General features: G+C 41.3%; 1 protein-coding gene across 2 annotated transcripts in view; it reads right to left on the reverse strand.

Annotated features, from left to right (window-relative positions):
- SRBD1 (S1 RNA binding domain 1) overlaps positions 1-9,556 on the reverse strand; it is a 231,318-nt gene extending 221,762 nt beyond the window's left edge. For both annotated transcript variants that reach the window (XM_040224734.1, XM_040224735.1), the window contains exons 1-3: positions 9,464-9,556; positions 6,978-7,057; positions 6,012-6,186 (exon numbers count right to left, since the gene is read on the reverse strand). In XM_040224734.1, the coding sequence (XP_040080668.1) occupies positions 6,012-6,186; positions 6,978-7,057; positions 9,464-9,514 (306 nt within the window). In that variant the 5' untranslated portion in view covers positions 9,515-9,556. The remainder of the gene's footprint in view (positions 1-6,011; positions 6,187-6,977; positions 7,058-9,463) is intronic.
- Positions 9,557-13,405: the final 3,849 nt, after the last annotated feature.

Genomic DNA, 13,405 nt, shown 5'->3' on the forward strand with positions numbered 1-13,405 from the left:
GAGTGCCAATGAATTGATGCTTTTGAACTGTGGTGTTGGAGAAGACTCTTGAGAATCCCTCGGACTGCAAGGAGATCCAACCAGTCCATCCTAAAGGAGATCAGTCCTGGGTGTTCTTTGGAAGGACTGATGCTAAAGCTGAAACTCCACACCTCATGCAAAGAGTTGACTCATTGGAAAAGACTCTGATGCTGGGAGGGATTGGGGGCAGGAGGAAAAGGGGACGACAGAGGATGAGATGGCTGGATGGCATCACCAACTCAATGGACATGAGTTTGAGTGAACTCCAGGAGTTGGTGATGGACAGGGAGGTCTGGCGTGCTGCAATTCATGGGGTTGCAAAGAGTCGGACACAACTGAGCAACTGAACTGAACTGAACTGAAATAGTCTTACTATTTACTATTCAATAAAAAGTGATTATGTAATCTAGGCTAAATTAGGTAGGAAAAAATGGGGCTGATGGACAATGACAGAGCTCTAGAGTCAAAGGATTAGGTAGTGGATCTCAACTCTGACTATACATAACAATCACATGAGGAGCTTTAAAAAAGTAATACCACTGGTACCAAGCTCACCTCCAGAATTCTTTGGAAAAGAGGTCTAGGCATTGGCATTTTTCCAAGCTCCCTAGGCTGAGAACTGCTAAGAAGTTGTGAAGAAATAGCAAACTTGTGGCAGTGAGGGCATCTGAGCAAGTAGAGTAGTAAGACAGGAAATGGTGAGCTGATGGTACAAAAGTGAGACAGACACAATAGAAATGTCAGAGGTAGCACAGCTTCTGGTCATGACAAGATTCAGGTTGAGACCATGAGACGGCGCGTGAAGGCAGAGAAGAAAAAGTCACTGGAGGTATGGAAGTTAAAGAACTGGGGAACACAAGGTACTAAAAGGCTCATCAGGTGGAGAGGGAAAGCAGTGAGAAAAATTACAGAAGATGGCAGAGAGGAAGATATGAAGCTGGAGCTAAATTCTTCAAATGAAGAGGAATGGCCAGTGGATTGGCAAAGTATAGCAATATGGAAAGGAAGAGACTGAATAACGATGGATTTTGTCTACGATGCTTGCTAGCAACAGATTTTAAAATTATTAAGAGACTACCAATTCTAGCTCCACCCAAAACAGGATTTTCAATTATTTTGTTCAGTGGTGGTTACACCAAGGCAAGATGAAAAACCAATGAAATGAAATCTTCTCAAATGCTCCATGTGTTTTGACTGAGCTAGAAAACTAGCTCAATATCCCTTGAGATGCTCCCCATTGAATTCTTTCTTTCCCTTTAAAAAAAATATACGTACATCAAGCATAACGGAAAGGATCAAAAAGTCGCCATGACAAGGGTTAAGTTGTACACTCTTAAACTTTAAAACTTGGAGGATGGGCATGTGCATGTGTTCCTGAAGAGAAAGTTCGTAACTATTATCAAATTCGCAAAGGGTTAGTGACCCCAAAACAAAGAACCTCGCAACTAAGACATATTTCCTAATTAGACGGCCAGGCTACTTTTAAGTGCAGCTATGTCACCCTTTATAAAAAACCTCCAAACTCTTCTAACAAGTCAATACTTTCTTCAGTTCCACTCAGTTCAGTTGCTCAATTGGGTCCGACTCTTTGTGACCCCATGGACTGAAACATGCCAGGCCTCCCTGTCCATAACCAATAACTGGAGTTTACGCAAACACATGTCTATTGAGTCGGTGACACCAACCATCTCATTCTCTGTCTTACCCTTCTCCTCCTGCCTTCAATCTTTCCCAGCATTAGGGCATTTTCAAAAGAGTCAGATCTTCATATCAGGTGGCCAAAGTATTAAGAGTTTCAGCTTTAGCATCAGTCCTTCCAATGAATATTTAGGACTGATTTCCTTTAGGATGGACTGGTTGGATCTCCTTGCTGTCCAAGGGACTCTCAAGAGTCTTCCACACCACAGTTCAAAAGCATCAATTCTTTGGCATGCAGCTTTCTTTGTAGTCCAACTCTCACATCCATACATGACTACTGGAAAAAACAAAGCTTTGACAAGATGGACCTTTGTTGGCAAAGTAATGTCTCTGCTTTTTAATAAGCTGTCTAGGTTGGTCATAACTTTTCTTCCAAGAAGCAAGCATCTTTTCATTTCATGGCTGCAGTCACCATTTGCAGTGATTTTGGAGCCCAAAACAATAAAGTCTGTCACTGTTTCCATTGTTTCCCCATCTATTTGCCATGAAGTGATGTGACCAGATGCCATGATCTTGATTTTCTGAATGCTGAGTTTTAAGCCAACTTTTTCACTCTCCTCTTTCACTTTCATCAAGAGGCTCTTTACTTCTTCTTCGCTTTCTGCCATGAGTGGTGTAATCTGCATATCTGAGGTTATTGATATTTCTCCTGGCAATCTTGATTCCAGCTTGTGCTTCTTCCAGCCCAGCATTTCTCATGATGTACTCTGCATATAAGTTAAATAAGCAGGGTGACAATATACAGCCTTGATGTACTCCTTTTCCTATTTCAAACCAGTCTGTTGTTCCATGTCCAGTTCTAACTGTTGCTTCTTGACCTGCATACAGATTTCTCAGGAGGCAGGTCAGGTGGTCTGGTATTCCCATCTCTTTCAGAATTTTCCACCGTTTATTGTGATCCACACAGTCAAAGGCTTTGGCATATACAACAAAGTAGAAATAGATGTTCTTCTGGAACTCTCTTGCTTTTTCAATGATCCAACAGATGTTGGCAATTTGATCTCTGGTTCCTCTGCCTTTTCTAAATCCAGCTTGAACATCTGGAAATTCACAGTTCACATGCTATTGACATCTGGCTTGGAGAATTTTGAGTATTACTTTGCTACTGTGTAAGATGAGTGCAATTGTGCTGTAGTTTGAGCATTCTTTGGCATTGCCTTTCTTTGGGATTGGAATGAAGACTGACCTTTTCCAGTTGTGGCCACTGTTGAGTTTTCCAAATTTGCTGGCATATTGAGTGCAGCACTTTCACAGCATCATCTTTTAGGTTTTGAAATATCTCAACTGGAATTCCATCACCTCCACTAGCTTTGTTTATAGTGATGCTTTCTAAGGCCCACTTGACTTTGCATCCAGGATGTCTGGCTCTAGGTGAGCAATCACACCATCATGATTATCTGGGTCATGAAGATCTTTTTTGTATAGTTCTTCTGTGTATTCTTGCCATCTCTTCTTAATATCTTCTGCTTTTGTTAGGTCCATACCATTTCTGTCCTTTATTGTGCCCATCTTTGCATGAAAAGTTCCCTTGGTATCTCTAATTTTCTTGAAGAGATCTCTAGTCTTTCCCATTCTATTGTTTTCCTCTATTTCTTTGCATTGATCACTGAGGAAGGCTTTCTTATCTCTCTTTGATATTCTTTAAAATTCTGTATTCAAATGGGTATATCTTTTCTTTTCTCCTTTGCTTTTCACTTCTCCTTTTCATAGCTGTTTGTAAGGCCTGGTCAGACAACCATTTTGCCTTTTTCCATTTCTTTTTCTTGGGGATGGTCTTGATCACTGCCTCCTATACAATGTCACAAACCTCCATCCATACTTCTTCAGGCACTCTATCAGATCTAATCCCTTGAATCTATTTGTCACTTCCACTGTATAGTCATTCAGTTCAGTTGCTTAGTCATGTCCGATTTTTTGCAAATCCATGAATTGCAGCATGCCAGGCCTCCCTGTCCATCACCAACTCCCGGAGTTCACTCAAACTCACGTCCATCGAGTCGGTAATGCCACCCAACCATCTCATCCTCTGTCGTCCCCTTCTCCTCCTGCCCCCAATCCCTCCCAGCATCAGAGTCTTTTCCAATGAGTCAACTCTTCGCATGAGGTGGCCAAAGTATTGGAGTTTCAGCTTTAGCATCATTCCTTCCAAAGAACACCCAGGACTAATCTCCTTTACGATGGACTGTTGGATCTCCTTGCAGTCCAAGGGACTCTCAAGTGTCTTCTACAACACCACAGTTCAAAAGCATCAATTCTTCCGCATTCAGCCTTCTTCACAGTTCAACTCTCACATCCATACATGACCACTGGAAAAACCATAGCCTTGACTAGATGGACCTTTGTTGGCAAAGTAATGTCTCTGCTTTTGAATATGCTATCTAGGTTGGTCATAACTTTTCTTCCAAGGATAGCAGTAAGGGATTTGATTTAGGTCAGACCTGAATGGTCTAGTGGTTTTCCCTACTTTCTTCAATTTAAGTCTGAATTTGGCAATAAGGAGTTCATGATCTAAGCCACAGTCAGCTCCCGGTCTTGTTTTTGCTGACTGTATAGAGCATCTCCATCTTTGGCTGCTAATATAATCAATCTGATTTCAGTGTTGACCATCTGGTGATGCCCATGTGTACAGTCTTCTCTTGTGTTGTTAGAAGAGGGTGTTTGCTATGATCAGTGCATTCTCTTGGCAAAACTCTGTTAGCCTCTGCCCCGCTCCATTCTGTACTCCAAAGCCAAATTTGCCTGTTACTCCAGGTGTTTCTCAACTTCCTACTTTTGCATTCCAGTCCCCTATAGCAAAAAGGACATTTTTGGGTGTTAATTCTCGAAGGTCTTGTAGGTTTTCATAGAACTCTTCAACTTTAGCTTCTTCAGCATTATTGGTCGGGGCATAGACTTGGATTACTGTGACACTGAATGGTTTGCCTTAGAAATGAACAGAGATCATTCTGTCATTTTTGAGGCTGTATCTAAGTACTGAATTTCAGAGTCTTTTGTTGACCATGATGGCTACTCCATTTCTTCTAAGGGATTCTTGCCCACAGTAGTAGATATCATGGTCATCTGAGTTAAATTCACCCATTCCAGTCCATTTTAGTTTGCTGATTCCTAAAATGTCTATGATTACTCTTGCCATCTCCTGTTTGACCTCTTCCAATTTGCCTTGATTCATGTGGGCTGCCGTCTATGGGGTTGCACAGAGTTGGACACTACTGAAGCAACTTAGCAGTAGCAGTAGCATGTACCTAACATTCCAGGTTTCCATACAATATTGTTGTTTACAGCATGGGACTTTACTTCCATCACCAGTCACATTCACAACTGGGTGCTGTGTTTGCTTCGGCTCTGTCTCTTCATTCTTTCTGGAGTTAGTTCTCCATCAATCTCAGTAGCATACTAGGCACCTACCGACCTGGGGAGTTCATCTTTCAGTGACCTATCTTTTTGCCTTTTCAGACTGTTCATGGGGTTCTCAAGGCAAGAATACTGACGCGCTTTGCCATTCCCTTCTCCAGTGGACCATGTTTTGTCAGAACTCTCCACCATGACCCATCTGTCTTGGGTGGCCCTACACAGCATGGCTCATAGTTTCATTGAGTTAGACAAGGCTGTGGTCCATGTCATCAGACTGGTCAGTTTTCTGTGATTGTGGTTTTCTTAGCTATATGTAAAACCTACTCACCTACCCACTAAAAGTGAAAAGTTTGCCTGTAAAGATGAAGAAACAGAGGTACTGGCTGATAGGAGAAAAGTTCAATTCAAAAGCCTGATAGAAGGGCACAGCAAGGTGCAATGTAATTCTCCCTCTATCCACAATAAATGAGTCCCTGGGAAGTCAGGCATTCACTGCATATTAAGAGAGTTATTCTTTTAAATGAACTAGGGAAGCTGTTATTTTTAGAAATACCACAGGGAATGATTTTTAGAAACACATAATTCTTTTGATACTGCAACAAAGCCTATAATTTATTGTTGTTGGTGTCTTTTAATCCAGATTGGTGCAGATACAGTGTTTGCTTATGGCAAGACAGACATATGTGCCAGGTGATAAATATTCTTCTTCCTCCAGTGTGATAGATCTGATGGTAAATACTATTAAGACCCCCGGCAGAGGACACCACTGTTCCGCAGTTTATGCCATTTACCCGGTTTTTCCTAGTCCATATAAGGAGAAAGTAGCATCATGAATTAAGAAGACACTGCAGGGGGCTCAGCCGCAATAAACATGTGTCTGCCCTCCAGAAAAAACAAAAAAAGACACTGCAGGGTTCCCTCTATCCAGCTAAAGTACCTACCAGCTCCTCCTTGACAGCCATGTCTTCTGAGCCATCGCTGATCTGCAGCGTGTTCTTCACTCGTGGTATTCTCTTTGGTTTGGATACCTTGGAAACAGGTGGCTTACGGCTTCTGGGGACTTTTTTTTGGGGTTCCCAGGCACTGTCCTCCTTATCATCTTCAGAGGCAGATGATCTGGGAGTAAAACAACAAAAATTTTCAGGACACGGAAGCCAAATGCTAAAGGTTTCTGAAAAAGAGACATATGCTTCTTGAAAAAAAAAGGTAGGTGTTTAAAATAAAATGTAGTGATGTGAATACAGACTATGAACTGAACCAAGAAATTTGACCAGAAATACCCTCCAGTACACTGTAAATTACAGGTCTCCCTTCATTTTCCTCTTACCTAACCAATATACACAACCATATACTCAAGACATAGGAAATCATTTATTACCTTAAGTAGTAAATAGTAAATGGGTCATGTCACACCATAGTCATGGTGAGGTTTTCCATTTTTAAACAATATCTAAAGACATTTTTGATTGTTACTACTCAGGTGGGGGAGGGGGAATATAACCAACTAATGGGTAGAGACCAGGGATGCTGCTAAAGATCCTACAAAGACAGTTCCCATATCAAAGAATTATCTGGTCAATAGTGCTGAAGTTGAGAAACTGTGCTCTAAATAAACATAAAAAACTTCTTTACTCCCATGGATCATATATTCTAGTGTAAATATTATATTATATACTTAGTTGGTCACTTTCTCCTTGTTCAACAGTGTATCATCAACACCTAAACAGAGCCTGGAACACAGCTCTGTTCAATAAATACAGTGAGTTCAATAGATATTTGTTGCATGAATGAATGAAAAAACAAAGCCTTCTTCCAAAAAAAATGACTTCTGAAGTTAGTAAATGACAGAATGCATATCCCTAAAATATACATCATTCTCCCACGCCATATAAAACAAGTATGCTTACAACTCAGAGAAAGAAGAGAATTCATCTTTGGATATCACAGTCTGGACCTTTGCTTTTGCTCTTCTTGGCAATGATGACATCTAGAAGAAGAAATACAACATGAAATCACCATGATTTAAATCCCTTGAATGACTGATAACTTATTTTGTCTACAAAATGATGTGCCATTGAAAACTAACACTCCAATAGCTCTTCTGCTAGAAAATGCCATAGGAGGAAAAAAATGACAATCATTCACAAGCCTGAACACTTGTTTTCCCTTCTATGGCTGCCAATTATAAGGGCAGCTAACAGCCTTCCAATAACTTCAAAAGCCTGGTGAGTGTGGGCCATCTTTGGAAAAATATAAGTCCTATAGGGTGAGAACTCTTAATTTTTTTTTTCAGAATTATAGGCTTGCATATACTCGAAGTATTATTTGATAACTTATCATACAGCAAATAATAATATTAAACTGTATCTCAAAGACAAGAAATGTCTTCCCTCTTCTTTATCTTCTTAAGAGTACAGTTGATGCCGATCTACAAAGCTGACAGTCAATTACATGATGCTGATTGACTAAGCAGCCAGGTTGTTCCTAAAACAAGATAATCTAGTCCCTTATTATAAAATTTCACAATATTTAAGTAGGATAATAAATCACAAATGCCACTAGAAAGTATTTCCCAAATTCAAAGGCCCAGCTCTAAATGGAAAAAAAAAAAAAAAAGAGTCAAACAGCCAGAGATGTCATACAATACACAAATTTTGCTTTAGCTGATAAATTTTACTACTTAAAGAACGTATGTCAAACCTAAAAACTACACTGGACTCTACCATGCTTGTAAACCTTTCAACAAGTTCCTAAACGAAGCCTACATTATAATGCCTCTGTTCTAATTTCTTTTGGGAGAAGGAACACCTCCCAGAAATACCAAAGGGGTTGTCACAAAAAAAGGGAACACATCCTCCTGGCAGCTACCCCTCAACTCAGTACAGTGGGTACAGAAATACTGGACAGGAAAGCACCCCGAGGGAACCAGAACAAAAGGAAGTAGACAGAAAATTCTTCCATCTTCTCCTTCACCCCCTTTTTGAAACTTTATGTTTCTCAAGGCCATCATTCCTTAAATAAGTGCTCCTTGATACTGATCATAAAGGAATAGATAACTTGTGATTTCTGTGTTGAATGTATTGTACCACAACACAGAAACAGAGGAAGTCAGCACATGATACGATGGCATTTCAAACCAGGACAGAAATGAATTATTCAATAAGTAGTATTACAACAACCAGCTATCCTCTGCAGGAAAACAAGTGTTTAATTCTTGCTTCCACACCATGAACTAAAAATACATTCCACACTGATGATATAAAGGTACCAAATTAAAAAAAAAAAAAAAAACTACAGTACTACAAAAAGTAAAGAAGACTATTTTCATAACTTTGAGTGGAGATGGGAGAATAAAGCTTTTTCTAGGCATGACTCAAAATTCCAAAAGCCTAAAAGATTAGCAGATTTTACTATGTAAAAATTAAACCCCCAAGTCAGCAGTGGGAGCATTTCTGAACCAAACATTCTCTGCTGCTGCTAAGTCGCTTCTGTCGTGTCCAACTCTGTGCGACCCCATAGACGGCAGCCCACCAGGCTCCCCCGTCCCTGGGATTCTCCAGGCAAGAGTACTGGAGTGGGTTGCCATTGCCTTCTCCGAATTTTCTCTGCAGTATCCTCCAAAAAAAGCACAGGACACAGTATCTGACACCTCAGAACTAAGGGTAAAGGGAGTAAGAGCTGGGTGTATGCTGTCTGAGGCAAAGGAATGTCTCTACAAGCTCTACTCTGCTTCATGAATTTAACAAACGCCCCAGGAAAGTCTGGAGGTTTCTTCTCCGGAGAAGGTAAAACAGAGTCTCTAAACTAGGGGATACTAAGAACAGCTGTTGGTAGGGGAACCATACAGATTCCCGGTCCCCTTCTCCCACTGTGCTCCCAAAAAAGCCGCCAGATTCCTACCATCTAGGGAGTAGTGTGTAAAGACTCTTCCTTGTGAACCTGACCCGCCCAAGAATAAAAAGCTAAAGATACTAAGCTCCCCACACACAACCCAGATCAGTGTGCCCCCAGGCACAGAGCTGAGGATGCAGCAGGTTCTGCCCGGGACATGATCTGAGGGTCAAAAGAGCGCTTCCTACCCCACCTCCGCTCATTTGAGGTATGAAAACCATCTAGGTCTACCCGGCTTTCCCACAACTGCGCTTATGTGCTAAGTGCTGAAATTTGACTGAGAAGACGCGCCAGGTGACACGCAGCAGCTAGGATGGGTTTTCCGAGGGAGTAGGGTATGGGATACTGCAGTAATATGTAATGAAACTCCTCACTTTAAAAACGGATGTTATTCCCCTAGTGATCGCTCAGAACTTTTTTAATGGTCCCAAAAATATCGGAGGCCGGGCACCTGGCTCCAGCGAGCCCGCAGGAAGCCCGCGAAAGCGGACGCTCGGCTCACCTTCCCGCCCGGCGTGTCAGAAGCTCCGTGAGTCTGTGTGCTAGACAACATCTTCCGGTTCCCGCCGGAAGTTTTTCAAACGCCGGAAGTCCCGCCTGGCTCCCCCCGCACTCGCCGCTTAGGCGCTCATCTCCCAGAATGGGGTGGAGCCACGGTGAACGGAGGCGAGGCTAGAACGAGGGTCTCACGGAAGCTCTGGGGTGGGACCCCTTTCAGGACTGAGGGCGGGGCTCGGTTTACCCGAGCCCGTCGGAGGTGGGGCCCGAGGTGTTTGGAAAGGCCGACCCACCTCCCTGTCTTTCTCATTTTTCCTTCTCTTAATCCGCTTTGTTTTTATTTTCTTCTCTCCTTTTTTAAATTTTTTTCAATTATGTTTCTGTTTATTGCATTGTCATTTTCAATGGAAAAATGAAAATCAAGTTTTAGTCTTTCTAACGTGAATGTTAAATATCGGTAATTAACTTTCCTAAGGGTGTTTCTTAAACCCGGAGATAAGGGTTTGCTATAACCTTAGGGGCATATCCAAATTTTCCCTCTTCTGATAAGCCCTCAAAGGTCCGTCTTTGCCAACAAAGGTCCGTCAAGTCAAAGCCATGGTTTTTCCAGTAGTCATGTAAGGGTGTGAGAGTTGGACTATAAACAAAGCTGCGCCCCCAAAGAATTGATGCTTTTAAACTGTGGTGTTGGAGGAGACTTTTGAGAGTCCCTTGGACTGCGAGGAGATCCAACCAGTCCATCCTAAAGGAAATCAGTCCTAAATATTCATTGGAAGGACTGATGCTGAAGCTGAAACTCCAATACTTTGGCCACCTGATGTGAAGAACTAACTTATTTGAAAACACTCTGATTTGGGGAAAGATTGAAGGCGGAAGGAGAAGGGGATGAAAGAAGATGAGGTGGTTGGATGGCAATACCAACTCAATGGACATGAGTTTGAGTAACCTCTGGGAGTTCGTGATGGACAGGAGGCCTGGCGGGTTGCAGTCCATGGGGTCGCAAAGAGTTGGACACGAGTAAGCAACTGAACTGAACTGAATGGAATGGATAAGCCCTCACAGGGTCCTTGAGGTTTATGGGAGGGTTTAGCCCTGGTGGCACATTCCTGGTAGCTCAGACGCTGAAGAATCTGCCTGCAATTCAGGAGACCTGGATTGGATCCCTGGTTTGGGAAGATCCTCTGGAGAAGGGAATGGCTACCCACTCCAGTATTCTTGTGGCGGGCTATAGTCTATGGGCTTGAAAAGAGTCAGACACTACTGAACAACTAACACACTTTAGATCTAGCATCATTACTCTCTTACTTAGGTATCTTAGGCAGCTTAGGGGAGACACCTATCAAGATGGTAGAATGGTCAGTGAGAGCACCTCTTCCCACAAGTACATCAAAAAAACATCTAGGAAAAGAAAAATACATCTAAGATTCCCCTGGTGGTCCACTGGTTAAGAATCTGCCTGAATGCAGCAGACACAGGTTCAATCCCTGACTAGTGAAGATTCCACATGCAGCTAAGCTGCAGTGCCACATACTGAAGCGCTTACACTTTAGAGACTGTGCTCCGCAACGGGAGAAGTCACTGTAATGAGAAGCCTGTGCACATTAACTTGAGAGTAGCCACTGCTGGAGGCAACTAGAGAACCCATGCACAGCAATAAAGACCCAGCACAGCCAAAAATAAATGTTAAAAAAAATTATTATTTTTTAATTTTTTATTTTACTTTACAATTCTGTATTGGTTTTGCCATACATTGACATGAAAAAAAAATTTTTTTTTAATGTGTGTGCTCAGTCATGTCTGACACTTTGTGACCCCATGGACCATAGCCAGGCTTTTCTGTCCATGGAATTTTCCAGGAAAGAGTACTAGAGTAGATTATCATTTCCTACTCCAGGGGATCTTCCTGACCAAGGGATCGAACCCACATAGCTGCATTGGCAGACAAGTTCTTTACCAGTGCACTACCTGGGAAGCCCAAATACATCTATAGCTGGAATAGTTCTCACAGAATACCTACTGACACAATAATTCAAACACCCAAAATTGAAAGAAAGATCTCCACATGACCAGGTAGGACAAAAAGGGGAAAAAAAAGAGAAATCCCAGGTACACTGCCAGGCACACCAATTTGGAAACTCAGTTTACTGAAGAACTTTCTAGTGTTCTGGGCAAATGCTTTATGTCTCTGGATTTTTTTTCCCCACAGTCTACCTCTCTATCTCACTCCTTACATGATAAGGTACCCTGCACATATGAGGGGTGAGTACTCATGAATTAATTTACTTGAAGCAAAGGCAGGTCTTAGTTATCTAACTTTCTTGGGTGAGAATAGAAAAATTCCTTTCATTTTTAGATTCTTTAAAAGTGCTGCATGTTAAGTCCTGATAACCTAGTATCCTAGGTGAGATGTCCTCCAGATCCACCAGCTTCATTTCCCTTCCCACAAAACACAAAAACAGCTCCTGCTTTTTATTTTGATGAGGCCAAGTGTCTTAACCTCATTCTATACTCTAATCCCCACTTCTTTTTATTAACTGAATTTAAAAGTTATTATAAAGGCCTCCCAAGAAATTCTTATTTCGTCTTACCTTGAATATATTTTCTCATAATTAGTCCTCATTAGAAATGAAAAATGACGTTTTTCGTTGTTGTTGTTGTTGTATTTTTTTTACTAGGTACATTAAACTCTAAGTGCACAGAAAGAGCCCAAGAACTTAGACTGTAAAATTAGGGAAATAAGACTGCTCTTAGTCTAAATTAGAATTAAGCAAATCAAAAGCCCAGGGATTTGTCTTAAAAGACTCTAAGAGCGACCTTCCATGCTACTCACTGATTTCCAGCAATTCTAACATATTGAAGAGCTGAGCAAGCTTCAGATCCTTTGGGTGCTAAGTGAACATAGTTTTTATTGGATAATTTTTTGCAATGGGGAGGAAAACAGGACTCTAACATTATTCAGGGCCATTCTTCTATATCTAAGATACTGGGCAGTAAGAATCCATTTCTGAGATTGATTAGGGATTTTTTTTTTCTTAATTTGAAGCCCTAGGTTGCCTTTTATAATAGTTCCAGGAGATCTGGAACTCTGCTACAATTACGGTGGGTTCCACAATTTCTAATTTTAAAAGACTACTAGAGCACACATTACAGTTTAGATTTTGGGGAAGTGAAACCAGGTCATAATCAACAACAACAATTTCCTATTTATCATTCACCTAATTTTGACGTTGAATTGTGCTACACAGGTTTAAGGTAGGGGTAAATCAAGCTGAATCAATATTCTACAAAATCTTTTGACATAAGTTCTGCCCTGAAGGAATTTTCAAACAAAGCTGAGGACTAGATATGGTCACAAGAGACTATAGACAAGACAATCTAGATTCAAGGGCTAGGTTGTGCATGATAGTAGCCATGTAATCAGTGAGAACAAGAGTAGGGCTTGGCCCCCACAGTGTTGGACCTCGACTCGCCTCTCCTCCACCAGGGATATTTGTCTTTCAGCTGGGAAAGAAAAAAGATTATTAAGTTAAAGTAAATAACCTGGTAAAGTTTTAGATATCAGACATCAGCCATATGGGGCAAATAAAAGCTAGGGCAGAATCCTCTAAAATTAATGTAGGTGTTGACTTACTCCAAAGGCAAATAAGACAGTCCAGAACATATTTCCCTTGGAATTTTGCAAGAAAGCCACTCACACTAAAAGCTGTCAAGGGAAATTTGTAATCACTAAGTATAAACCAGACTCCACTGCAAAAACTGCCTTTTCTCTCTAAGACCTTGCCCAGTGTGTTGTTTAACTTTGGATCTTAAGTGCTGAATTCCAAGAAATTTGTGGATTTAGATTCACAGCCTGGAATAATCTGAACACCCACCTGAGAATAATGCAGTAGAGTTTAGGAGTAATTAAAACATGTCTTGGGTTTTCTTGGAGGTTATTTATTTTCTT

Source organism: Oryx dammah, unplaced genomic scaffold, assembly GCF_014754425.2.
Source record: "Oryx dammah isolate SB20612 unplaced genomic scaffold, SCBI_Odam_1.1 HiC_scaffold_25, whole genome shotgun sequence".
NCBI classification, from domain to species: Eukaryota; Metazoa; Chordata; class Mammalia; order Artiodactyla; family Bovidae; genus Oryx; species Oryx dammah.